This window comes from Drosophila tropicalis, unplaced genomic scaffold (assembly GCF_018151085.1).
Source record: "Drosophila tropicalis isolate 14030-0801.00 unplaced genomic scaffold, ASM1815108v1 contig_593, whole genome shotgun sequence".
Lineage (NCBI taxonomy): Eukaryota > Metazoa > Arthropoda > Insecta > Diptera > Drosophilidae > Drosophila > Drosophila tropicalis.
In genome coordinates this window covers 19,219,940-19,243,901 of record NW_027173070.1, presented here as the reverse complement: position 1 = coordinate 19,243,901, position 23,962 = coordinate 19,219,940, and the positions used below count along the sequence as shown (strand labels likewise).

Here is a 23,962-nt window from a genome sequence, read left to right as displayed (position 1 = left end):
TAATAATAATGCGGACGAGTGGCCGATTAATGTTGTAGGCCAGGTTTAGTCCCATTTAAAATCAGTTTAAAAAATTGTTAAGAATGATAACAATTGGATGTCCCACTTACGAAATTTGTCCCACAGTCGGGCATCGTCCTTATAAATGAATATATTTTAATGGATTATTCAAGTACCTTATAAATGTAAACAGTTTTATTGATAAGTACATGGAAATAAGATTTATTACAACTATTACCACTTAAATATTAAAACATGGTATAAAATTATTGTAGGTACATATTTCTGTATGCCAGCGTAAAAGAGATTTTTCTAACAACTCTTGAACTTAGTTTGTAAACATTGCTATCCTTAATTTCAAAAAAGAAATCATTTTGAAAACAGTGACATGTAACTGTGATTTTCTCGTGTTTCGCGCAGTGTACACAGTGTGGCCAGCTCAGCATTTGTGATTTGCAAAGCTGACTTGATTTTTCTCTTTTGACGTGCGTGGGTGTTTTTATCAATTCTTATTTTTGTAAATTTATAAATATTTGGTGGTTTTTAATATAAAATGCAAAACAAAACATGATTGAACTCGTTATATGCGTTCGTCAGCACCAAGAGCAACGATTTGCTTGCGCGGGGAAGGGGGGACAATGTCGACAGCTGTCGTAGCTGTTAATGTTTTTGTTGTTGTGGACAAACGAAAAAAAAAAAACAAAAATTTCTCCAACTCTCAGTAAACAAATAAATAATGTGAGATTTGCATTCATTCATTTCAGACCCTACACACTCGTCACGCGGCAGACTGAGATTTTGGCACAAATATGGGAAATACGGACTCGAAATTGAATTTTCGTAAGGCAATTGTCCAGCTGACGCAGAAGAATCAAAAAGTTGATCCAAACGATGAGCAATTTTGGGAGCAATTTTGGCAGGGACATCAAACGACCATGGAGGATGTATTTGCCCTGGTCACATCCAATGAGATACGCCAAATAAGAAACGAGAATCCAGCAAATTTAGCTACATTATGCTACAAGGCTGTGGAAAAACTGGCCCAAGCGGTGGACAGTAGCTGTCGTACCCAAACAGAGCAGCAATCTGTGCTCAACTGCGTCCGGCTATTGACACGTTGTTTACCGTACATTTTCGAGGATGAGAAGTGGCGAGAATTCTTTTGGAGTAGCCTGCCCTCAACACAGGAGAAAACTATGCCATTGGCTCAGTCTCTATTGAATGCCATTTGCGACTTACTATTCTGTCCCGATTTCACGGTCACATCGTCGACAAGACGAGCGGGTCCCGAGAAGGCCGAGGAGTTGGCTAATTTAGATAGCTGTGAGTATATTTGGGAAGCCGGAGTGGGATTTGCTCAATCGCCACCAAAGAATGCCCAGATGGAACGACGGCGAACGGAGTTGTTGAAGCTGCTGCTCACCTGCTTCTCTGAGCCCATGTATCGATCACCGCAACAGTCGGAGGAGCCAAATAAATGGATTGCCTATTTTACCTCCGCCGACAATCGCCATGCTTTGCCCCTGTTCACCTCGTTTCTGAATACAGTGTGCTCCTACGACCCAGTTGGGTTTGGTGTTCCTTACAATCATCTGATCTTTGTGGACACCACTGAACCCTTGGTGGAGGCTTGTTTGCAGCTTCTCATAGTGACCTTGGATCATGATATGGTGATGCATCAGCAACAGCAACAGCAATTGCTGCTCAATCAATCTCAATCTGGTTTAGCCTCCTATGAAGAGGCAAATTGCGGTGACAACTTGTTCATTAACTATTTGTCCCGTGTACATCGTGATGAAGATTTTCATTTTGTTCTCAAGGGCATTACCCGCCTGCTCAATAATCCACTCGTCCAGAATTATTTGCCCAATTCGACGAAGCGTCTGCATTGCCATCAGGAGTTACTGATTTTGTTCTGGAAAATTTGCGACTACAATAAAAAGTTTTTATATTTTGTTCTTAAGAGTTCCGATGTCCTGGATATACTCATACCGATTTTATATCATTTGAACTATTCGCGGGCGGATCAATCACGCGTTGGACTAATGCATATTGGTGTTTTTATACTACTGCTGCTGTCGGGTAAGTTCATGATTCATCAAGTTAAATCCGGAATCCTTTTTAATCAATTTTATTCAGGCGAACGGAACTTTGGTGTGCGATTGAATAAGGCATACTCAGCTACTATTCCCATGGATATTCCAGTTTTCACTGGCACCCATGCAGATCTACTTATTACTGTTTTCCATAAGATAATCGCCACGGGTCATCAACGTTTGCAGCCACTTTTCGATTGTCTCCTAACCATTTTGGTGAATGTGTCGCCTTATTTGAAGACTTTGTCCATGGTGGCGAGTGTTAAACTATTGCATCTATTGGAGGCTTTTAGCACTCCGTGGTTCCTGCTCTCCGCCCCTAGTAATCATCATTTGGTCTTCTTTCTTTTGGAGATCTTCAACAACATCATTCAATATCAGTTTGATGGCAACTCGAATCTAGTCTATACCATAATACGGAAAAGGCATGTATTCCATGCCATGGCCAATCTGCCCACAGATATGGCTGGCATTGCAAAGTGCTTAAGTGGCAGAAAAACTGGAGGAAAGTTTAATTTGCCACGTGTGCCGCAACGCAAATTGGCAGCATCAAATTCGTATTCGTCTCAAGAGTTACCCTCTGCTCAAGTTCCGGATGAATACGCTGATGAAGATGATCAAGAAGAACAGGAAGATGATGATTTTGAGGTCGAGGATGATGAGGCTAAGGCTGAAGAGGATTTTGAGTCGAAAACTGATATTCCCAATGCGACGCCGCAATTACCGGTGACGGCACTGGAGGTGCCCACGGCCCAACCTGCTGAGCCTGGGACCTTGAAAACCTCTTTACTGGACACGCCCGGCATTGGACAGATGACAGAAAGGGAACAGGCCCATCCCACTGACAAAGAAGAAACACTGGCAACGGATGTGGTGCCCTATGAGAAGTCGCCGACAGCAGAGCCAAGCAAAAGTGGACGCAAATCTACATCACCAACTGATCAAACGCGTCTGTCGGTATCCCATCGTGCCAGTATACGCATGGTACCCGGCGATGGAGATCGCTGGACACCAACTCCCGAATGGATTGTGTCCTGGCGTTCAAAACTTCCATTGCAGACAATAATGCGACTGCTGCAGGTGCTTGTGCCGCAGGTGGAGAAAATTTGCATCGACAAGGGCTTGACTGATGAATCAGAAATTTTGAAATTCCTACAACATGGCACACTGGTTGGACTTTTGCCTGTGCCCCATCCCATTTTGATAAGGAAATATCAGGCCAATGCGGGCACAACCGCCTGGTTCCGCACCTACATTTGGGGAGTAATCTATTTACGAAATGTAGAGCCAGCTATTTGGTATGACACCGAGGTGAAGCTTTTTGAGATTCAACGTGTCTAGGTCTAGTAAGTGGTCACAAACAAGCAACAACGTAGTCCAAAACGCTTTCTGCATTTAATTTGTAGTTAATTTATTTAGTGTATATTTCATTACATTCATTCCAAAAGTCTTTGTATGTAAAACCCAAACAAGAGAAACGTATCCATCTTTATAGACCCTTTTCCATATATATTAGCTTATCGATCTATGCGTAATCAAAAAAGGAGAGAGTGGGTGTAGCTGAGCCCCAAGAAACAAGCCTTTTTATCAGTTATGGTTTTTTTTTTGTTCTTTGTATTTTAATTTGGACAGATTTCGTTATCGTTCTTTTAGCGTTTGCTTTTAATTGCTTTTCCATAATTACCTGTAGTTGTTGCTGTTGCGAGTCTCTCTGTTGCCCTTTATACTTAATTTAATTAAGTTAACACGTTATTTGGTTAAGTGTAAAGTGTAGTTTTTATTAATTTATGTATTGTTCCTTGTGCTGTTTTGTATAGACGGGCAGACAAAGGCTCGGTAACTGTAGTCTAAATCCCAATGTATTTTTCGATTCTTTCTTATGCTTTATTACTTTTGTCTGTTTTATTGAATGATTAAAGTGAATTTCATATTTATGTATTGTTTAACACCCAACAACAACAACAGCAACAACGTTTTAATTATAATACTTTTTTTTAACAAAAACCAAAAAGATGCTTCAGCTTTATTTATTTGTGTAATAAAAATAAAAAATTTATAACCATAATAATTCGATATTTTATTTGGGAAATGTTAATAATTTAGATCTAACAAGCCAAGAAATAAGTATATCATAGTCAATAAATCATTGTAAAGATGAAAACGCTCCAGGTTAAAGCCCAATTGCCACGTGTAAATAAGCAAAATAACTTAACTTCCGGGTGGCTTGTAACCCAAGGGTAGAAACAAAAGATCAGCAACAAAAAGTAATGTCTGTTACAATGGAGGACTGAGCATGTGTGGATGCACACCTTATTGTACTAATTCAAGTTGATGTACATTTATAGAATAAAACGACATTTAAGTATTAAATGAAACTCACATAGCCAAGAGTGGAAGTAAGCATTTACATAGGTACTTAAAAGGTTTTTTAGATAAGTAAATGCACGGCCGAGTGATGTTAAATTGCTGAAGGTAAATGAAAATTTATGAAAGATTTTAAGTTTAGTTTTTACTGTGTAGAACGCATCATGTTTGCATTATAAGAAGTTTTGAGGTAGTAATTTGTTAAAATGAAAATGTTTGTAAACATGATAAACTTCGCTGAATATTTGAAATGAGAAAACTGAATGCTGGGCATTAGAACAGAATCAAAAGTTACTTAATATCTATTTTGCAGTTGCTATCACTTCGGCAATTATTATCATTGTTGGTATTCTTTAGAATGCGTACCCAAAACACATATTTCATCGTAAATATAAAGAAAAAGGAGGCAGCTGCGACCATGGCGGGTTTGGCGATGCCAACAGATTGTCCTCCATCATTCTGGGAACTTTGGGTTAGACTCCGTATCTGCATTGGGATTGGAGCAAAGTTCATGCCATGCTTGAGATATATCCGAGGCGATGGCGCTGATTGTCACGATGCTGCGACTGGAGCGGGCGAGACAGGTAAAATGCTAAATTTGATCATAGAACCTTTGCTGCGTTTCTGGACAATTTTGCCAATAACATGAGGCTCTTTAATTGTCTGTTCAATGGCCTTAACCAAGCGCTCGGCATTGCCGTCAGCATCGGTTGGTCCGCCTGCACCTTGGATTAATATGCGAACTTCGTGCTTCTTGCCCAACCATTTAACAATATTCTTCAGTCTCGACGATAAATCATGATCTGTGATACGGGCTCCTATGGTCAAAGATTTCTCGGATTTCTTCTGATTCTTTTCGTTGACAGGCGTTTGTGTGGCTCCCTCCTCCTCGTTTAACATTTCAGCTGTTGTGACTAGTCTATTAAATAACAAAAACCATTAAGAAAATTTTACAATTACAGCCTGTTATATTTTTCGTACTTGAAAGTAGGACGTCCTGTTTTTGCATCATTTTGTTCGGTGCGCAACAAGTGTAATTCCCGCCTCTTGGCCAGTTTCTTTGCCTCCTCCAATGTCGTGACTGATAAGGCTTGGTTTTGGCCGATGAGTGTAATTTTTTGACTTGTTTGCGTCTTATTTGGTTTGTCCTTTTCGCCTGCCGCTTGGGAATGCGCCAAGTATCTTTGTAGAGGAGCCTGCTGGACACTTACTAATTGGCGCACCACAAACTGCAGCCGGCTTAAATTCATAATCGTTTTGACTAATTTCTATATTTTCGGCAATAATTATTGTGCAATGTTTGGATTAGAGATGGACTATTATTGTTAGAGATGAGAAGTGCTAGCTTATTTGAGACGGGCGATATTCAAGCTAACAGGAGAAAGTCCAGAAAATGTAAGTCACCCAAAATTTATGAAATTTAAACATGATAAAATAGAATTTGTTTTGAATTGTAACTGATTTTACTTTACATATGTACATATATATTCTTGATCAGCGTAAGAAGCCAAGTCGATATAGCTATTTCCCTAATTAAACTACTGGAATAAAGCCTGATATTTGAGCTTTATGTTGTTGAGATCAAGTTTTGAGAATTCGTCGGTTCAGACGACTTAACATATAGCTCCAATAGAAACCATCGATCCAACAGCCTACTTTATGGGGAATTATCAAAATTGAAATAAAGAATACCTTCTTAAAGGCTGAGTCAGAACTTTCTCATAATATAGAAAAATTTTATAAAATAGAACAAAAATTATTCGGAAGCAAAAGGAATTTTACTAATGGAAGTCACAAATATCTGTAATAGAAATCATCGAAAGTAGATAAGCCTACTTTATTGAGAGATACATATTTGTTCACAATCAATTTCACAATCAGTTGAAATATAAAAAAAATCTTGTTTGAGTAGGCTGTGCGAGAAATTTACTATATCATAGAAATATTTAATGATATCCAAAAATATTTGAACAAAACTTATTTTATATATTACAAGGGTGTATGAACTTCGGAGCAGCTTCCTTAAGTTTTTTTTTTTTAAACGCCGCTGTTTAAAGTACATTTTTATTAGTTTTGTAATTTTTTGAGAGTTTTATATTAAGAACTTATAAGATATACAGTGTCTGCAACTTTTATCTTATTAAAAATCAAAAAATTCAGTTTTGAAAATTGTTTTTATTTAATTCAGATTGATGCATTTAATTCGGTGATGCAAAATGCAGAACCGAAGCCCTTTTGCTGGAAAGAACCACCTTTTGCCATTTTTTTGACTATTGCATGATTCTTGCCTGCCTGGAAAGCTTTTCATACTAGACTCGCTTCTGTTGAATTCGAAATTGAAGTTCGGAACGGTGTTCTTTAGAAGTTCTTGGCTCACTGTCACTAATTATCTGTCTAAGTAACAGACCGTCACGCAACCGTCAAAAGTCTAGATTCGTTTGGATTGAAATCTGAAAGTTCATTGTGTTCTATATTAATTTATTTATCCTTCAGTAATTTTAGTACATTTAAATCTAAGCTTAGGCATTACTTTCCATAATTACGACTATTGAAAGGTTGGTTATAATTGTAGCCATTTCTCTGTTCGTCACGCGTTGTTTCCCCCGCTCTTAGGGCGGTCAAAACTACTTGACATTGCATCGAAGTTTTGTGTTGTTGCAACAGTGCAGCATTCTGCGGTACTCGACACTTTTCGCATTCCTCAAACCGTGTGAACTTGTTCACATTACGATCACACGAATCCGCGGCATAGATCATGCACTCGTCAGCACAGAAATTGTAGAACCAGTATTGTCCTGTTATGGTTTGATCCGGGCAGCGAGGTTGAACGGTGTTCAGCATTTGAAAGCAAAGACTAGGAGCTGGAGTATCGGGATCTAATGTTTCCGAAGGATATTCCAAGCCTAGGTTGAAGCTGTTACCATTGTTGCCCCAAACATTCTGTTCGGGCTCAAATGGTGCGTTTGGAACTGGGCCTTGTTGCCAGGAGGAACGTTGCATATCCTCCAAACGTGGTGGGGACTGTTGTCTGCTAGGGGGTATCTGGAACTGCCAACCTGGTTGACTCTGTGACTGTTCTCGCTGTCTCTGCGACTGTCTTTGTGACTGTCTCTGCGACTGTTCTAATTGTTCTGACTGTCTCTGTGACTGTCCTTGCTGTCTCTGTGTCTGTCCTGGCTGGCTCTGTGACTGTCGTCCTGGCTGTCTCCATTGGGTATTAGTGTGTGAGTTTTGATCCCAATTGTAGTCGGAACCCTTTAGGTCGCCAACTTCTAAATTGCCACCATAACCGGATTGTTTGTCCTCAAACAAGTTGTTGCCATCGTATCTTTGCTGTTCTTGCTCTGCTTCTGGCTGGGAATCGTACGTGCCGCCTCCTCCGGCCGCTCCGTACTGATCATCAAATGCCCCACTGCCATATTGCGTCCCGCGCAAGTTACCCAAGCACGCTTGGCCCGCACATTTGGTCATCTCTTTCAACTCCAAAGGATAAACACTTTGACATTTTACCTCTACTCCTGGATTAACGTATTGGCGTTGTCGAATCTGATATCCCTCGCCACATGTGACACTGCAAGAACTCCAGCCACTCCATGGACCCAATTGGCACTCGGCGCGACTCTGCTGCTGTTGTTGCTGTTGCTGACGATCTGGCCTTCCCATTGCCAGATCATCAAAGCCTGTCTCTTCCTCAAAAGGCATAATATGATTTTGGCCACAAAATTCTCCTTGACATTCACGTTCTTCATACTGGGGAACATTGCAATTGTATATTTTGGCCAGCTCTGGTTGCTTGTAGACGCGCCTTCTATACTGCATGCCAGGGCCACATTTAGAGGAACAGTCACTAAAACTAGACCATGGATGGGTCAGGCATTCCCTAGGTACATCAGCATCGTTATTTGCTACAAAGAAAGGGTCATTGATAGGCCAAAAACTCCATCTACAATCTCATTCGCACTTACAATCTTCATCCGTACAGCGTCGTTCGTAAAGACGTTGTCTTCGTACCGTCAAAACGGCCATCGGTTTCATGGGGGATCCATCTTTGTCGTAAAACGGTGACCGAGGGTCATTGGGAAAGTCCGAACGCATACGCCTGATGACATCTGGTGGCACTTGTGGTTGATCAGACGATCTGTAGGAGGGTCCTGCATCGGTTCCCACATCCCAGGGATACAATTTTATAACCTTCTCCTCTAGCCAAGTGCAGTTGCGTAAACAAAGCTCCACGCCACTGATGCCGACAATCCAATCGGGTGACGGTTCAATTTTGGAGGCAAAAGAAACCATATGATGCACGGGATCCACACGTACAGAGGCCATTGTTTTGCCATTCAAATTTGGATAGGCTGGACCACGAGCTTTGATAATAGTGCGTATTTTTTGATCCTACACATGGCCAGTAAAAACATTATAGGAGGAGGAGAGACAGAGAGAGATGGGTGGACAGTTGAACTTACCCGAAAATTCATGCTAAACTCTCGTTCCAAAAGGCGTGAGTTGCAATACTGAGCATACTGTTTAAGTCCTTCACTGGCCAGCGATCCGGGCTCCCAGAATCGATAGTCTGAGCTATGGGCAGCGCCTAGTAGTTCACAAAAGCGGGTTTCCCAGGCCCGAGCAGGAAAGTCCTTGGGATGCAAATTACGTGACCAGACACCTTCGAAAATTAGCTGCAGGTACCGAAATATGTGATTCACCATGATTCACAACATTTATTTAGACCCACCTCGTAGCGTGCCTCATCACAGGCACAGCATGGAGCATCTATAGCCGGAGATACTGCAGTCGGTTGACTCTCCACATCGTCGACCACTTCTTCGCATATGCGCCGTGTCAATCCGCCATCATCCATATGCCAAACCTCACGATGTTGCAGCACAGTGGCCCGTATAAGTATACAACCACTGCCTTGTCGACTAGGTGCCACCCAAGTCAAATGCATGTGCGTCTTGGGATTGGTATTGGTGTTCTCCACCATGTTAATACAATTTGGACTAAACCGCGTCTCGATTCGATCGTTCAGCTCAAAGTGTCCCAAGTCATCATTATAATTGAAGTCGCCGTTTTCATTCTCCAGAGCCAATATATAGCTGATATAACGATGTCCATTGAAGGCATTGAGGGAGACTGTTTTGGTGGGAAGAGAACAGCTTATCAACGGCCTTGATTAATGATATACATATACATGTATGTGTTTGTTTTTGTATTATACACGAAGGTATGCCAAATGCTTCAGCATTCGCGAAAGGTCTGGGGCGATAAGCCCGACTCCATGTGCGCAAGTTTTTTCCTTTTTTTTTTTGTTTTGTTTACAAAACAAAAAACATTGCGAAATTGTGGGAAACCTTGTGCTAGCAAGACCAAGTTCAAGCGCAAGGCCAATGAACTCACGCACTCACCGTTGTATTCCTGACCAAGTATATATGTTTCCGGATTGTCTGTTATGCTTATCACAAAGTTCTCATCGACGGGGGACTTGTGCGTGGCCGTATTAGCCGGACGACGCGTACAGATCAAAGCCTGAACTCCGACCAACATCAATCCGAGTAGCACCAATCGCAGCCACATCTTCTCCGGAATGAGTAACGTTTCAGACTAAAGCTACGTTTTGCAAAAAGAAACAAATAGAAACCAAGCTACAGTGGATGGCCACTCACTGATAAGCTCTCCCTTTGAGAGCGAAGGCGGCTGCTGACCCACTGGTACAAATACAAATATTTCATGTGCCTTATCAGCGCCGGAAAACAATGACTCGATGACTCTTAGAATGAATGAAATGAAACGAAACTAAGCTTAAGATTCTCTTATAAATTCTGATTAGTTTATTCTCCACTTTATGTGCCATAACGACCATGTTTGGCACCATAGTGGTATTGGTTATTTGTTTGGGACATGTCTGCTCCAAGGCCCCCCGCATAGCCCTGATTATAATTATTTGCCAAATTGGAATTTGCATTGCCTTCATATAGGTCCATGGCCTCATTCTCGGTACGTTCTATATTCAATTGCGGATCATAACAAGTGGCCAGACAGGAGTCCAACGTTCGAAAGCGATTCCTGTTCTCGTCACAGTTGTCCGAGGTGAAGATTTTGCATTCGTGATCTTCGTGATCGTAGAACCAATAATTTCTCACAGTCACAGGATTGGCCAGACAGGGGGTTGTAGAAGCCTCGGGTTTCTTGAAGCAATAGTCTTGCACCACTTTGTAGTTGCTGGCATCCTTCGGACGATCATTATAACGACTTCCGAGCGAAGGTAAACGCGTTGTGAAGTAGGGCATCTGTCTAGGTGTCGTATAATCCGCTGCATACTCATTGTAATTGCTAACTCCCTGATCATTTGAAGAGTACGGTGATTGATAATGTTGATTTAGGGTGTCCATGGGTGCATAGGGAGTTTGAATGGTGGTTGGCCAAATGTGGGAATTATCCAAAGAATTATATCCACTTGGTTTGTTGTATGCATTATTATTCCAACTTTTTTCGCTTGGCTCATTGGTTTCGCCAAATACTTCAGGTTGCGGCAAATCATCGAATTCTCCATTACCTGTTATAGTGCCCCCACAGTCAGAGGCAAAGCACTGACGTTGTTCCTCCAAGGGTAATCTCACTGCAGTCATACAACGTGCTCTTGCTCGGGAATTGAAATAGTCACGAGAACGGGTAGAAATGCCCTTGCCACATGTTGCGGAACATGGTGACCAATCACTCCAAGTGGTCATCTCGCACTCGGCCATGGAGTTGACACCAAAACTTGAGCCATCCTGCTCGATACCTGTGTCTGCATTAGGCGACTCCTCCTCGGCGCCCACCCCACATTGGGTGCCTTGGCATTGACGCATTTCGTCAAGCCGCCTGTCGCAATTGTAGTTTGCCGCCAAAATGGGATTCTTATAGCTTCGTATACGTTGAGACAAACCCGAACCACAACGAGCACTACAATTATTCCATTCGTTCCACGGATGTGTAGCACACTCCAATGGTCCATCCTGATCCATCATATCCTCTTCACATTCACGTATGTAAAGCTTTTTACGGGTCAGATAGAGGGTGGCCAGTGGTTTCATTGGAGCTCCTGAATCATCAAAGAATGGCGAACGATAATCGCTGGGATACGATGAAGTAATGCGGCGTATAACATCCGGAGGCACTTGCGCTTCATCGGCGGACTTGAAAAGTGAATGAAATTATTTTGTGGCTTCCACTTCCCACATACACATCGCTTACCATATAAGAGGGGCCCGAATCAGTGCCTATATCCCAGGGATATAGATTTAATGTCTTACGCTCCAACCACGTACAATTACTAAGGCATAGCTCTAGGCCGGATATGCCTAAGATCCAATCAGGCGAAGGATTTATTTTCACCGACAATGAAATTTGGTGATGGATCTTATCGACACGAGCGTTTGCTAGTGTTGTACCAAACACATTTCGTCGATAGGATATTCCAGGCGCCTTAATTATAGTTCTCACTTGACCATTCTGCGAATAAGGAAACTGGCTTAGCCAAAGTTAGCTTTCTTCACATCACAAAATACCTGAGTATTCTCTCTGATCTCGTTTTCAAGAGTTCTCGTGGATCCATGCTCAGCCAACTCCTTCATGCCCCTGCTGGCACGTTCTCCGTATGCCCAATAGCGATAGTTGTGGTTATGAGAAGCGCCAATTATCTCACCCAAGCGTGTGCGCCAAGCCTCATTGGGAAAGTCCTTGGCGTGCGTGTTTCTGGCCCACTTACGTTCTAGAAGGATCTCATACTTGGCTTCATCGCAAGCACAACAGTTTTGTAGTGGCGGCGTTAGGCTATTCAGATCGTCGATTTCTTCTGCACAGATGCGTTTTGTCAGAAACCCATCGTCAATGAACCAGACATCGCGATGTTGGACAACGCTCGCCTTCATCAGTACACAGCCACTTTCTGGCTGCTTTGGAGCTATCCAAGAGACATCTATTCGTGCCTTGGCATTAGTATTTGTGCTCTCCACCAAATTCTCACAGCCTGTTGCGAATCTTGTATCTGTATTATCGAACAGCTCAAAGTGGCCTGTCATATCTAATCCATTGTAAATCGGGGACTGATCTTCTCCCTCTAAAGCCAGCGTGAAGCTAATGAATTTCAATCCATTGGGACAAGAAAGTGATACTGCATGGGAATCGAGTTCAAATTAGCAATTGAATTGAATAGATTCATTACGCATGAAAACTTCTTACCATTATATTGATTGCCTGGTATATAAGACGTGGGATTACCATCAATTAGAATCTTAAAGTTCTCATCGACTGCTGAACGCTCTCCACTTGCTCCTTGAGGTATACGATTGCATTCGCTCTGCGCTTCCGAGATAAAATCTAAAAGACATAATAGTACCAGGGCTCGAACTGATCCCATTTTCACTGCAGACATGCTCACTGGCCAGTAGTCAAAAGTGAACTGCCGAAATTGGGTGAAACTTTTCGATTATTCGACAAACATTTCAATTATTTCCTCAGAGCGTTCGCTTAATTGAATATATATGTATATTCAAAGTGCTATTTCTGTGGCGATCTTCAATTAGTCGATTTTCTTTTATTTTTTTTGCTGGGGTTCTTTGAACTTGGCGGGGGGCAGGGGAAGCTGAACGGAAGGGCAAAAACACGTAGGTTCTGTATGTAGGTCAATGATAAATGGTCAAATTTAAAAGCAGTTGACTGAACTAGTCTCTCATATCATCAAGTGTTTTAACAAGAGACAAATCAAATTGTATACAGTGGCAAAAGCCTTCTTCTATTTGTGGCTATATATAAACCCTTCTGATATGAAGAATGGTCAGTATATTAACAGAGGAATCGGATTAAGCCTAAGCCTTTATGTAGGAAAATTACAAAGAGGAACAGTTCTTGCGAAGGAAATATATAGTTTAGAACAATTAACAATAATCACCGTAATATTAGACCGAATGTTATTACAATAGATGTCACACAGTGCGTATGAGTTACGGCTGACTAAATATGGCGGGTAAGAAAGGGACGGGTACCAGTCGAAGAATAGACTGTAAATCAGTCTGTCTAATTGAGAAAACGTTTTGGTAAGTATGTGAATTTACGGACAAAGTAAATGAATGCAGAGTATGATATTTGCATGTTGAATATTTTTTGTTACCCCTCTTTTATCTTTAGCAGTCAATGTGGATAAACGTTTTGTATTTAAAGTCTTCTGTTAGAGAGTCCTACTCGAAAGAACGACATATAATCTTAGGCCGCAGCAATGCAATGTGACTTTATCGGCTGTTTGTATGAAGCTATATTATATAGTTATCCGATTTTGGTTAAATTCAGAACCGTCATTAAGAGGTATACTTAACTGACAAATAGTAAGTTCTATGGCAATAGCTTATTGTTAGATAAAAATTACTGCTTACCACCCATCGTTTCCATTGCGGCTTTATGATATAGTCAACCGATCTTGATCAAATTTTGTAAAGTCATTAATATGTTTCCAAAACTAAAAAACAACAAAGATATTAAGAAAAGACACTGTTGGTTACTTCTCCAATCCGTCTGAATCCTAGAAATACAAAGCCTGCAGTATGCAGAAGCCCCTGTGCAAAATTCTCTGTAGCTGGCTTCGTCGTGCTGATCTCCTGATTCCTATATATATACTTTCTATATTGTGCTTTTTTATCAGTTTAGATTTGTAGACAAAAGCGTTGTATGTTATCGAATGAAGCTCTAGCTACCCCAACATACACCTCAGCCAGAAGTTCAGATATTTTGCCTTCATCTTCTAAGTTACTTTTGTCTTTCTTATCTGTTGAAGGTGATATTGCGACATCGGTTAGAGATCTTGAGGCAGCAACATCTTCATCCACTGGAAAGTAGTCAAAAACCAACTCTGTCAATGTCAACTTCTGGAAACATTCGCCCGCCCGACTATGACTTCCCCAAAACAGAAAGCGCTTAAAAAACAAATCAAAAAATTCAATTTCCACGATTATATTTTAAGAAGATTATATATTTTTGGAATGGTTATCTTTATTGACATGTGTCACATCTCTGGTGTTACCACTTGTCTGCCTCATCGTTGCTACTCATTAGACAGGGCATCATAACGCACTTTTCTATTCGTACACGATCCTTGCACTTGTAGCTGAGATCCGTATTAAGAAGTGTCCTTGTACGCTGTCTCACTGCATTATCGCCACAGCTGGCTGTACATGGCGTCCATGCCGACCATTCCGAGTAGCGGCATTCGTCCCGCGGCTCCATGGGCTGCATCTTGGAGGTCATGTGTCGACGCTCACCATATCCTCCGCCACCCGTTACCGTATATATGTCATCGCAACGTTGATAGCAGCGATCGTGCCTTACCAAATGCTTTGGACAGGGTTTTCCCCCATACTTGGGAGTGCGCAGAACACGACGTGTCTTCAACTGGACTCCCTCACCGCAGGTGGCATTACAGCTGTGGGCTATCCACTCGGATACCATACAATCGACGGCATGATGGACTCCCTCGTATTGGAGCTCCTGTTTGTGTCGGGGCAAACGGCAGGTGTCTTCACATTCCTCCTTCGACTTGAATTTGTTGCGATTGGTGTCACAACGATCAGACCAATAGATGCCGCATTGATCGCTGATGTGATCGTAATACCAATAATTGGTCACGTCGCTGTCGCGACAATGACTTTCCGTGAGTTGTTCGTAGCAATGAAGGGGCACGATCGTATCACAGCTGGGATTAGTACAGTTGACCTCTTCCTGAACTTTAATATGTCGGCAAGGGTCGTTGCTGCCTTTGCCCTCATGATCAATACCATAAACTTGGTGATTATTCCATACTTTACGAATACGTTGCCGCTGCCCAGAACCGCCACAAGGACCCATACAGGGCGAGAAGTCAGACCAAGGCGATACTCCACATGCTGCTGGTATGTACTCCTCTTTATGCTGACTATAGCTCTCAAAGTTTCGGAATAGCGATCGTCTTTCAGCCTGCCCCTCTTCATCGCCGTTTCCTGCCTGATTATCATCTTCTCCTTCCTCTGCCCCGTCTGCGCCATTCTCATTGGCAATCTCTCCGCCACATTCCATTGCCTCGCAAACTTTCGTCTCTTGCAGACGCACCTTGCTGACCTTCTGGCACTTCTTCTTGGCTTTTTTGTTGAGGTAATGGCGTGATCGAATCATTTCACCTGTGCCGCATGTCACTGTACAGCTTGACCATTCACTCCACTCGCTAACCTGGCATATCGGATCTTCGGAAGCGGAGGGAGGAGCGCCCTCTTCCGCTTGGGCACCTTCAGGGGCTTCTTCATTGAAGCTGGAACATTTGCGACCCATACAGTTCTTCTCCTCGCGCAAAGCATTGTTGCATCTATGGCGCTGTATAGAAAAACCCTAAATTACTAAACATATACAAATAAGAAGGGGAAGAGTCTCTTACCGAAGCCAGAGCGGGATTCTTGAAGTCACGTGTTCTGTATTGCTTGCCGGGTCCACATTTGGCACTGCATTCATCCCATCGACTCCAAGCATTTGTTTCGCACTCGGCTTGCTGTTGCTCAGCTGAATTGGGAAAAGAGTTAGCTGAATAATATAAATTCGATTGGAGGATCTTTGGTAATGTCATACCATCAACTGATTCGCAGTTCTTCTCATAGAGACGTCGTCGATTGAGATGCAGGGTAGCTAAAGGCTTCATCTGAGCTCCGGTGGGATCGTAGAAAGGTGAACGCGGATCATTGGGAAAATTCGATTTGATACGACGCACGACATCTGGCGGCACTTGTGGTTGGTCAGCGGACTGCAATGACACAAATTAGATGCATTCTTTTCTATGTAGAGCAAAACTTACCATATAAGATGGACCACTATCTGTGCCCGCATCCCAGGGATATAGATTATGCACTTTATTCTCCACCCACGAGCAATTGGGCAAACAAAGTTCCAGTCCCGATACACCCACTATCCAATCCGGTGAGGGATCCACCATGGAAACCAATGAGATTAAATGATGATTAGAATCCACACGAAACACAGCAAATGTTTTCCCCGTCACATTGGGATAGGCTATGCCACGTGCCTTGATGATAGTGCGTATATGTTCACTTTGATCCTTGAGCTCACTCTCTAGAGTTCGAGTGGAGCCATGCTCGGCTACCTCACGCAAACCCTCGCTGGCGAGTTCTCCATACTGCCAAAACCGATAGTCAATGGTGTGCGAGGCGCCAATAATATCGCTGAAACGTGTACGCCAACTGTTTGCCGGAAAGTCCTTTGGATGCGTGTGACGCGACCATTTGCCCTCGAAGGTCAGCTAATGAAAGATTTGTTTAAATCACTCGGTTCAGTTACTAAATAACAAAATTCACCTCATATTTCGCTTCATCACAAGCACAACACGGATCCACAATACTTGGCTGTGTATCAATGTCATCCACCTCTTCCTCACACATGCGCTTGGTGAGAAATCCATCGTCCATAAACCACACATCACGATGCTGCATTACAGTTGCCCGTAACAATATGCAGCCCTGGCCAGGCGTTGATGGAGCCACCCAGATGACATCAACACGTGTCTTCACATTCGTATTGGTATTCTCCACCAAATTGGCGCACCGTGGACTGAAACGCGTCTCTGAGATGTCGACAAGTTCAAAAGTCCCCATAGCATTGGCATCATCCTCACTGTCACCATTTTCTGCATCCAAAGCCAACATAAAGCTCACAAAGGACAGTCCAGAAAACGCATTTAATGTTACTAAAATAAGATTGACAGACGTCAATAGATCGCCTTCTTTGATGGGCATAAGTATATTCCTCACCATTATATCTCTGACCCGGAACATAGGTCTGTTGTGTCCCAGCCACTGAGAGAACATAATTGTCATCAACTGGCGATTTGGCTGCTGTGGCCCCCAAAGGAACTCGATTGCAAGTCAGTCCCAAAGATGGTCGAGTGAATGCCAATAGTAGAATGGCAACAAATATTAGATCATTCATTTTGTATCTAACATGAAGATAAAATACATTTTTTAAATGAAACCAAAGATCCTTGCATTCGTTTACCCTATCCTTACTACTATTTGCATATGGATTTCGATATAAATAAAATCCTTTGTATTCTAGTTCAGTTAAAGGTTTGAATTTATTGATATGTGGTGTTATTATGAACCAAATTTTGAACTAAGTATTTAAAATCGAGGAATAACCCTTAGATCGAGAATCAAGCAACTTAAATGGGATTTCCTCCGCCCACAAAACATTTCACCATTGCTCCACAGTCCAATCTTTATGGTGTTTAACCCATTCAAGACGCGTTTTCCTCTTTTTTGCAGTAAGCATCGTTTTTTTTTTGCAGGGCGTCCGGCTTCGACTCTTAACTTTTCTCGATAATGTGTCTCCAGCTCTGCCCTAATAGTCACCGCACCGATCTTTAAGGCGGAACATCTTTATTAGGCCATCCACTCTATTGGTAGAACAGATCCCTTAGGAACAGATCCCTTTTTACGATCTAGGACACCGGTAGTTTCATCTTTTTTTTACCAAACGCACTACTGTCGAATGAGAGCATCCTCTTCTTTCAGCAATTTGCCCATAAGTCAGCCCTTCTTTCTTTTTACTGCTTAATTGCTTTTATTTTGAAACCATTTCGCAATTGACTCTCAGAAACAACTGTCTTCCCGTGTAATCACTCACAAATGACGAAATTTCGATGCCAGTACAAGCAAGGGTAAAGTGATCACTAATCAGTTATGCATGTATCAATTTTACTTCCTGCTATTTTTAGAATTTTTCACTTAATTGTTAATACTATAATTGTTGATATCGCATATCAACGAGGCAATTAATACAATTGCTCTTGAAATTGCTTAGAATAGACCTTGATATGCTACAGAATATATGTATATAGATTCGATCCGATATGTCCAAGTATATAAAAGGCGAAAATTAAAGCGAAAGTATATCAGGCTTTCACCTTTTCACTAATTTCATGGGATTCACTTTCCATTTTTCTCCCCCCAATTGCCATGCGGAACTTAAATCAAATGTCTCTTGGCATATGCATCATTTTATGTGTTTGTATGTGTATACATACATATGTATGTATGTTTGAGTATATATTGTATGCATTTAGAGAGGGGTCTACGTCACTGATTAAATTCAATTGAAAAACGCGCCGCGCCGATTGTCAGTCCCAGCAAAATAGATTTCATCATTAAAGGCAGTTTTAGGGTTTCACTGTGAAGCTTTTGACCCTCTCACAGTTTCCCCCGAGCGACTTTCAACCCCAAGATAAAGCTAATTTCCTTTTTATAACATATTTTGCATTTGATTTCAGCACGTACACAGACATTTTTGGCACACTATGAGGTTTAACTTTTGGACACAGAGTTAAGTATAAGTTGGTATAAAGATATTTCTTGTATTTGTATAATTAATACATTTTTCAAACAAAATTCCAAATGTTTAGAAAATAATTTTTGAATTTTGCAACCTACTCGGTAGACACTCGGCACGTAACTGAAATGCAAATGGAACAGAACTCGTAAATCGACTGAGTCGTGTCACATTTGAATGTGGATTAGTTACAATTGGACGATGTGCATCGTCGATGGTGAGAGAGCACAATGTGAGCAATGTAATTCCTTCTTATCGTCGCCTTCTCTTTGGTCTTGGTTTTTAGTTCGGCTTCTGTTTTTGCATTGAATTTCATTGACGATTTGTTTACATTCGTTTGTTCTAAACATTGTCACACATATATTTGACATTTCTACGAATTTTTCTACAATCAAAGGTACCGGGTTAGTTGCTTTCGTGTACACCTTAGACCAGTTTAGTCGAACACATTCATTGCCATACGATTCTTTACACATTAAACAGCTTCCAGCTAAATTTTTCGAAATTGTATATATACAAATATATATATTTTCTATAATTTTTGTTACACAAATTTGTGAAGCGACAACACACAGGATACATTCGCTACAATTTGTCTAACATATCCTATCTGCTAGTTAGTTTTTTTTTGGGGTTTTTTTTTTTTCAAATCTATATCCTTTTTTTTGGTGATAAAAATGTCGGAACCGAAAAGAGCCTCCCGTTGTGAAAGTAAGTAACAAATAATAATCCAATTTTCAGGATGTTCTGCAGTTTGATCCCTTTCCATAGATCCGAAAAGCAATAGGACCACCGAATTAAGGGCGATTTCAAACGCATCGGCATCGAGGAAGTCCCGCATGGTAAGTAATTTAAAAGGAGGCTGGCAATACATTTTGTTTATGCCAGTTAAATTATCGAAAGGATCTAACTAGATCTGTTACTTGTTCAGTGAGATGAATGTCTGTCTGTCTGTTTTTCATAAAAAGCGCAACTAAACCATCGCAAAGCTAGGATAACGCGGAGATTCTGCCAATCTACTAGGCTGAAAAATCCATTAATCCAAATATTATTTATAAACTGAAAAGATTTAATCCTTTGGCATCAAGAATTCTCAGCAGAAATCACGTATACGGGTTAAATCATAATTATGAAAGTGACAAATCTATAATCTATGTATATATAACGAACAATGAGCGAATTTTTAACATTCGTCTAAAGAATATTTAACTGACAAGAAAATATATAACTGACAGCTAAAGCTGAAAAGACATAAAAGCCAACACATACTAGATAGGTTTCCAAAAACCCGTTGCTATCATGCTCCCAGCTAATTTTAAGCTCTTTTTGCGCCTTGTATTTCTTAGTCCAGTCGCTTGCCTGTACGTAGTCACTCGTTTAGTGTGACAAAGAAGGACTTACCAAAAGCTGGCCCAAAACGTGTTACTTCGCCATCACCATCCCAGTTCAGTCGCTTGCCGACAAAGAAATCGGATGACGTCTCCACCGGTGATAACGTAAGCAAAAGCGGAACAGACAAGTCGAAGACTAATAGCAAAGCGAAGTGGGAACCACGTATCAATAAGAGTGCTGGGCAGCGCATTAGCCGTGCTACATCGGTAACGCCGGCTAAAACAAATATCCGTAAAGCTAGTGTCAATGCGGCAGTAGACAATAAAAAAAAAACAGGAAAAGGTGAAGGCCAATGCAGTTCCTGAAACCAGTGGAGAACCCTTGCCGAGTGCCACGCCACCATCTTCGCGAATAATCCAAACGAATGCCTCTCGAGCCATTGATGTCCAGCACAAAAAGTTGCAGGAATTTCAATCGGAATTCATGCGCAAATTGGGTCAACTTGGACGTTTGGGACAGCACAAAATGGACCAATATAAATTTGTGGCCGTGATAATGAATGAGAAGTGCAAGTTGGTTGTGAAGGACGACAATTTGGTTGGCATGCCAAAGTTTTTGCGTAAGTATATGAATTTTCAATTCAATTGATCCAACGATACAAGGTAGACAAATCGCGCACAGCTGCTGAGTCCGTATATGATCTAAAAGAACGTTGTCGCCAAATGGTAGACTCAGGATTCGCAATGATGTCTGATAACATCGCCTCCATACACAAGGCCAAAGATGAAGCCGAAGCCAGTGCTGCACGAGAAAAGTTACTCGGCAAAATGCAAGTCTCTTTGGTAAGAATTGAAAGCCCCAAGATAATGTTTCTATTTAAGTTTGGATTGATTTCTTCACAGAAACAAGAAATAACATCGCTAATAACCGAGATCGATCGTATGTGCTGTCCATCCAATAGCAAGCTAAGTACTCTTCAGTGTGAGTTAAACGAAGTTCGCGCCCAGAAGATCCACCTGGATAGTCGTATCTTGGAAATTAAAAGAGAGCATTCTTCTGCCTTAACTCAGTTGCGTCTCGATCATGCGAAAGCCATGTCCATTGAGTCAGAGAAACGTGACAAGATCATTGCCAATTTAGAGAAGTCCTTCAGTCAGATAAAGAAGGATAAAGAGCAAATGGAATCGAATTACAAAAAAGAGCGTGGCGATATGCTGAGTCCATTGCAACACGATAATTCAATTGAACTGGCAAATCGTGATAAGAGTATTGCAGATTTGATGGAGGCTCTGCATAAATGCAAAGAGGAAAAGTACTCGTTAGAAAAGCGCTTATTTGATGCCAGGAACAAGCAACCGGATGCAAATGAGAAATCGGAGATAGCTAAACGTGATCAAATTATATCAGATCTAAAGAGTTCCTTGCGTGAAGCCATGGCTGAAAAACCAAAGATTGAGATCTGCCACAAGGAATCGTCGAGTCAAACTCTCGAGTTGTGCGAATATAAGGAGACCATATCCGATCTTAAGGATGCCTTGCGTGAAGCCGAGCAGAAGAATAAGCAGTTGGAGGAAACTTGTGCAGAGTATAAGAAAAAAATTCATCAGCTTCGATTGGAACAAATGGCGTCGTGCAGTAGTGAAAAGATCATAACAGATCTGAAGCATACTTTGCGCCAATCCGAGGATAGAAAGGAGTACTTCGAACGGCTTTACATAGAAATAATGGAGAAGTATAACGATTTAAAGGACCAATTACAGCAAATGCCAGAGAAGCCAGCGGGGACAGAAATGCATCTTGCAAGAGATTTGTTAACTCATTCGGATGTATTGACCGAGAAAAAGCCCGTCGACAAGGATACTCAAAAGGCGGTGGAACTCCTTCGCACTGAGGCTGAAAAGCTTAAGACCATGTTTGTAGAAATAAATTCATATTTTAAATAAATTATGTTCATTTCAACTATTTCAGCAACGCTCAAGTGCATATTAGCTTGGAGAAGGCAAATGAAAACTTGGAGCTCTATCGTAAAAACATCAAAGCTAACGAGGAGCGTATTTCATTCTTGGAGAACGAACTGAAGCAAGCACATGACCAAATTTCATATTCCTTGGAGAATCGTCCCAATCATGTGGACGAAGGGTTGCTGGCAGCGAACCGCACCGTCGCTGAGCTAAGATCTCATGTGAGTTCTCTAGAGCAGCATAGGCGTGTGCTTAGCGAAGACGTGAATAAGCTAATGGCCCAACATTTGGCCTTCGATGAATTGACTACGAAATTGGAAGAGTCTCAAGTGGATATCAGGTGAGTGACATTTTCCAAAAAGGGACGAGAGTTTCCTCTTACAAATTCCTTTTTCTAGTGACTTGAAAAAGAAGCTAAAAGTGACTGAAAGTCAGCTAATGAAACGTACCGAAGCCGAACTGAAATTGCGCAATGAGCTAAACTTGTCCAAGGAGGAACTATGCAAACTTGAGGTTCAAGTGAATCGCTTAAACGAGCAGCTGGAACGCGATAGACAATTGCTGTCTGTACGTACTGATATGATCAATGCATTGCAGAAGCATGATGACGAGAGCCGCCAAAAAGTCAACGAAATGTACAGTGAATTGCAAATCAATAATGACAAACTCACACAGGTCCGGAATAAGAATAACTTATATACTCATTCCTTATTCTCTTCGTTTTTCGTTGCAGGTAAAAAGTGAACTGGCCTCCAGAGATGAAGAGTTCCGTAATCTCTTTGGTACGCTGAGCAGCAAGCAAATGGAGGTCAGTCGTCAGGAACATATAATCAAGCTGCTCGAGGAGAATAACAAAAGGGGTTCGATGTTGCGTCTTAAACAGGAGGAAAGGAATGCGGTAATGCAGGACGAGATTATTAAATTACGCAGTTCCATGTAAGTTATGTACACACTGTTTCTATGGGTTTTTGCAGGGTATATTCTATACATTCAATGCAATACTCCGACATTACATTAACTACTCAATATTTGTGTGTTGTCTGTTGCAAAAGTTCGCCAATTAGCCTAAGTAATTTGCAATTTTTACAGAAATTCATTAATGTTAGGGACCGTGGCTAACGACATAGAAGTCAATTGATTAATTCCGGAATAAGTCAGATAAACTTTAATAACTGTTAACAATTCGCAAACAATTTTGGTAAGTGAACTTATTGGCGAACTTTTGCAGTACACAGAATTTTACACTTATGTAATTAACTACTTACTTAAAATGTTATTAATTGTATTAAGGCGTGATTATGCCAAGGTTATTATAGGTAATAACGGACAAAATTGTTTTGAAGTTGTGACAGATGCTGAAGTTTTAGACCATCATCAACCTGACCAGGAAATAAATCATAATTGCCCGGATCTCAATTGTAAATTTCATTGCCACAAAAAACGTTTTCAATCACCGGCTAAAACGGATAAGAAAGAAGAAGAAACAGCAGCGACTTAATGCCAAGACCCATCAATCATCTACTGTAACAACTGGCCGTAATCCTTCCCAACAGGATGAACAAAGTGGGCCAAGTACTCAACCAAATCAAGATGATGGCACCACCGTACTGCTAGAACCAAAATTTAAGGGCAAACTTCTTAAGAAATAACTAAATTTGTTGTATTTAATTCATATCTTAGTTCACAAACGAAAAATAATATGTTATGCTTTGTTAACTCAACTCAACTCAAGTCACAAGTAATATTTCAAATAAAAATATGTCTAACAAAGAATCGGCAAAGTTTAAAGAACCACAAATGAACGATCATCAATCTGACACA

The 23,962-nt window shown here is 41.2% G+C and overlaps 6 protein-coding genes across 13 annotated transcripts; 2 read left to right on the top strand and 4 right to left on the bottom strand.

The window, feature by feature from the left end:
- The first annotated feature begins 435 nt into the window (after window positions 1-435).
- Window positions 436-4,139, top strand: LOC137576625 (protein HID1). 2 transcript variants are annotated; one of them, XM_068289852.1, is made up of 3 exons: window positions 436-485; window positions 765-2,082; window positions 2,140-4,139. In XM_068289852.1, the coding sequence occupies exons 2-3, from the start codon at window positions 810-812 to the stop codon at window positions 3,435-3,437; spliced, it is 2,571 nt and encodes an 856-aa protein (XP_068145953.1). In that variant the 5' UTR covers window positions 436-485; window positions 765-809; the 3' UTR covers window positions 3,438-4,139. The 2 variants fall into 2 exon arrangements, with proteins under 2 accessions (XP_068145953.1, XP_068145954.1); XM_068289853.1 differs by having other exon boundaries at window positions 455-489.
- Window positions 4,140-4,148: 9 nt separating this feature from the next.
- On the bottom strand, window positions 4,149-5,787 carry mIF3 (mitochondrial translation initiation factor 3). 2 transcript variants are annotated; one of them, XR_011032305.1, is made up of 3 exons: window positions 5,442-5,787; window positions 4,827-5,379; window positions 4,149-4,562 (listed from the first exon to the last, which is right to left on the bottom strand). XR_011032305.1 is itself a non-coding variant. In XM_068289855.1 (2 exons), the coding sequence occupies exons 1-2, from the start codon at window positions 5,708-5,710 to the stop codon at window positions 5,013-5,015; spliced, it is 636 nt and encodes a 211-aa protein (XP_068145956.1). In that variant the 5' UTR covers window positions 5,711-5,787; the 3' UTR covers window positions 4,149-5,012. The 2 variants fall into 2 exon arrangements, 1 of the variants encoding a protein (XP_068145956.1); XM_068289855.1 differs by having other exon boundaries at window positions 4,149-5,379.
- Window positions 5,788-6,917: 1,130 nt separating this feature from the next.
- Window positions 6,918-10,047, bottom strand: LOC137576718 (spondin-1). The gene is made up of 5 exons (XM_068289971.1): window positions 9,866-10,047; window positions 9,193-9,593; window positions 8,924-9,136; window positions 8,426-8,852; window positions 6,918-8,365 (listed from the first exon to the last, which is right to left on the bottom strand). The coding sequence occupies exons 1-5, from the start codon at window positions 10,032-10,034 to the stop codon at window positions 6,987-6,989; spliced, it is 2,589 nt and encodes an 862-aa protein (XP_068146072.1). The 5' UTR covers window positions 10,035-10,047; the 3' UTR covers window positions 6,918-6,986.
- A 253-nt stretch (window positions 10,048-10,300) lies between these two features.
- LOC137575706 (spondin-1) lies at window positions 10,301-12,873 on the bottom strand. The gene is made up of 4 exons (XM_068288340.1): window positions 12,681-12,873; window positions 12,008-12,612; window positions 11,694-11,951; window positions 10,301-11,635 (listed from the first exon to the last, which is right to left on the bottom strand). The coding sequence occupies exons 1-4, from the start codon at window positions 12,871-12,873 to the stop codon at window positions 10,301-10,303; spliced, it is 2,391 nt and encodes a 796-aa protein (XP_068144441.1).
- Window positions 12,874-14,425: 1,552 nt separating this feature from the next.
- On the bottom strand, window positions 14,426-19,065 carry LOC137577627 (spondin-1). 2 transcript variants are annotated; one of them, XM_068291147.1, is made up of 7 exons: window positions 18,950-19,065; window positions 17,273-17,457; window positions 16,820-17,208; window positions 16,303-16,764; window positions 16,080-16,251; window positions 15,892-16,013; window positions 14,426-15,830 (listed from the first exon to the last, which is right to left on the bottom strand). In XM_068291147.1, the coding sequence occupies exons 2-7, from the start codon at window positions 17,448-17,450 to the stop codon at window positions 14,508-14,510; spliced, it is 2,646 nt and encodes an 881-aa protein (XP_068147248.1). In that variant the 5' UTR covers window positions 17,451-17,457; window positions 18,950-19,065; the 3' UTR covers window positions 14,426-14,507. The 2 variants fall into 2 exon arrangements, with proteins under 2 accessions (XP_068147248.1, XP_068147247.1); XM_068291146.1 differs by having other exon boundaries at window positions 18,797-18,955.
- Window positions 19,066-19,302: 237 nt separating this feature from the next.
- salto lies at window positions 19,303-23,914 on the top strand. Of its 5 annotated transcripts, XM_068291299.1 has the most exons (10): window positions 19,304-19,559; window positions 19,620-19,690; window positions 20,195-20,799; window positions 20,862-21,022; window positions 21,083-22,092; window positions 22,149-22,481; window positions 22,540-22,816; window positions 22,875-23,077; window positions 23,231-23,339; window positions 23,432-23,551. In XM_068291299.1, the coding sequence occupies exons 3-9, from the start codon at window positions 20,664-20,666 to the stop codon at window positions 23,277-23,279; spliced, it is 2,169 nt and encodes a 722-aa protein (XP_068147400.1). In that variant the 5' UTR covers window positions 19,304-19,559; window positions 19,620-19,690; window positions 20,195-20,663; the 3' UTR covers window positions 23,280-23,339; window positions 23,432-23,551. The 5 variants fall into 5 exon arrangements, with proteins under 5 accessions (XP_068147403.1, XP_068147400.1, XP_068147401.1 ...); XM_068291300.1 differs by lacking the exon at window positions 23,231-23,339 and having other exon boundaries at window positions 23,448-23,591; XM_068291298.1 differs by lacking the exon at window positions 23,231-23,339 and having other exon boundaries at window positions 19,305-19,559; window positions 23,432-23,914.
- Window positions 23,915-23,962: the final 48 nt, after the last annotated feature.

Coding starts and splice junctions, on each gene's coding strand:
- LOC137576718 (XM_068289971.1), bottom strand. CDS start 10,034: ATGTGGCTGCGATTGGTGCTACTCGGATTGATGTTGGTCGGAGTTCAG. Junction 9,594..9,865: donor ACTTGGTCAGGAATACAACG/GTGAGTGCGTGA, acceptor CCACCAAAACAG/TCTCCCTCAATGCCTTCAAT. Junction 8,853..8,923: donor AGTTTAGCATGAATTTTCGG/GTAAGTTCAACT, acceptor GGCCATGTGTAG/GATCAAAAAATACGCACTAT.
- mIF3 (XM_068289855.1), bottom strand. CDS start 5,710: ATGAATTTAAGCCGGCTGCAGTTTGTGGTGCGCCAATTAGTAAGTGTC. Junction 5,380..5,441: donor ACAGGACGTCCTACTTTCAA/GTACGAAAAATA, acceptor GTTATTTAATAG/ACTAGTCACAACAGCTGAAA.
- LOC137576625 (XM_068289852.1), top strand. CDS start 810: ATGGGAAATACGGACTCGAAATTGAATTTTCGTAAGGCAATTGTCCAG. Junction 2,083..2,139: donor TATACTACTGCTGCTGTCGG/GTAAGTTCATGA, acceptor AATTTTATTCAG/GCGAACGGAACTTTGGTGTG.
- LOC137575706 (XM_068288340.1), bottom strand. CDS start 12,873: ATGTCTGCAGTGAAAATGGGATCAGTTCGAGCCCTGGTACTATTATGT. Junction 11,952..12,007: donor AGATCAGAGAGAATACTCAG/GTATTTTGTGAT, acceptor CCTTATTCGCAG/AATGGTCAAGTGAGAACTAT. Junction 11,636..11,693: donor ATTCGGGCCCCTCTTATATG/GTAAGCGATGTG, acceptor TCACTTTTCAAG/TCCGCCGATGAAGCGCAAGT.
- LOC137577627 (XM_068291146.1), bottom strand. Junction 16,765..16,819: donor GTGATGAAGCGAAATATGAG/GTGAATTTTGTT, acceptor ATCTTTCATTAG/CTGACCTTCGAGGGCAAATG. Junction 15,831..15,891: donor AGAATCCCGCTCTGGCTTCG/GTAAGAGACTCT, acceptor TTTTCTATACAG/CGCCATAGATGCAACAATGC.
- salto (XM_068291298.1), top strand. CDS start 20,664: ATGCGCAAATTGGGTCAACTTGGACGTTTGGGACAGCACAAAATGGAC. Junction 20,800..20,861: donor TGGCATGCCAAAGTTTTTGC/GTAAGTATATGA, acceptor AATCGCGCACAG/CTGCTGAGTCCGTATATGAT. Junction 22,817..22,874: donor ATAATGACAAACTCACACAG/GTCCGGAATAAG, acceptor TTTTCGTTGCAG/GTAAAAAGTGAACTGGCCTC.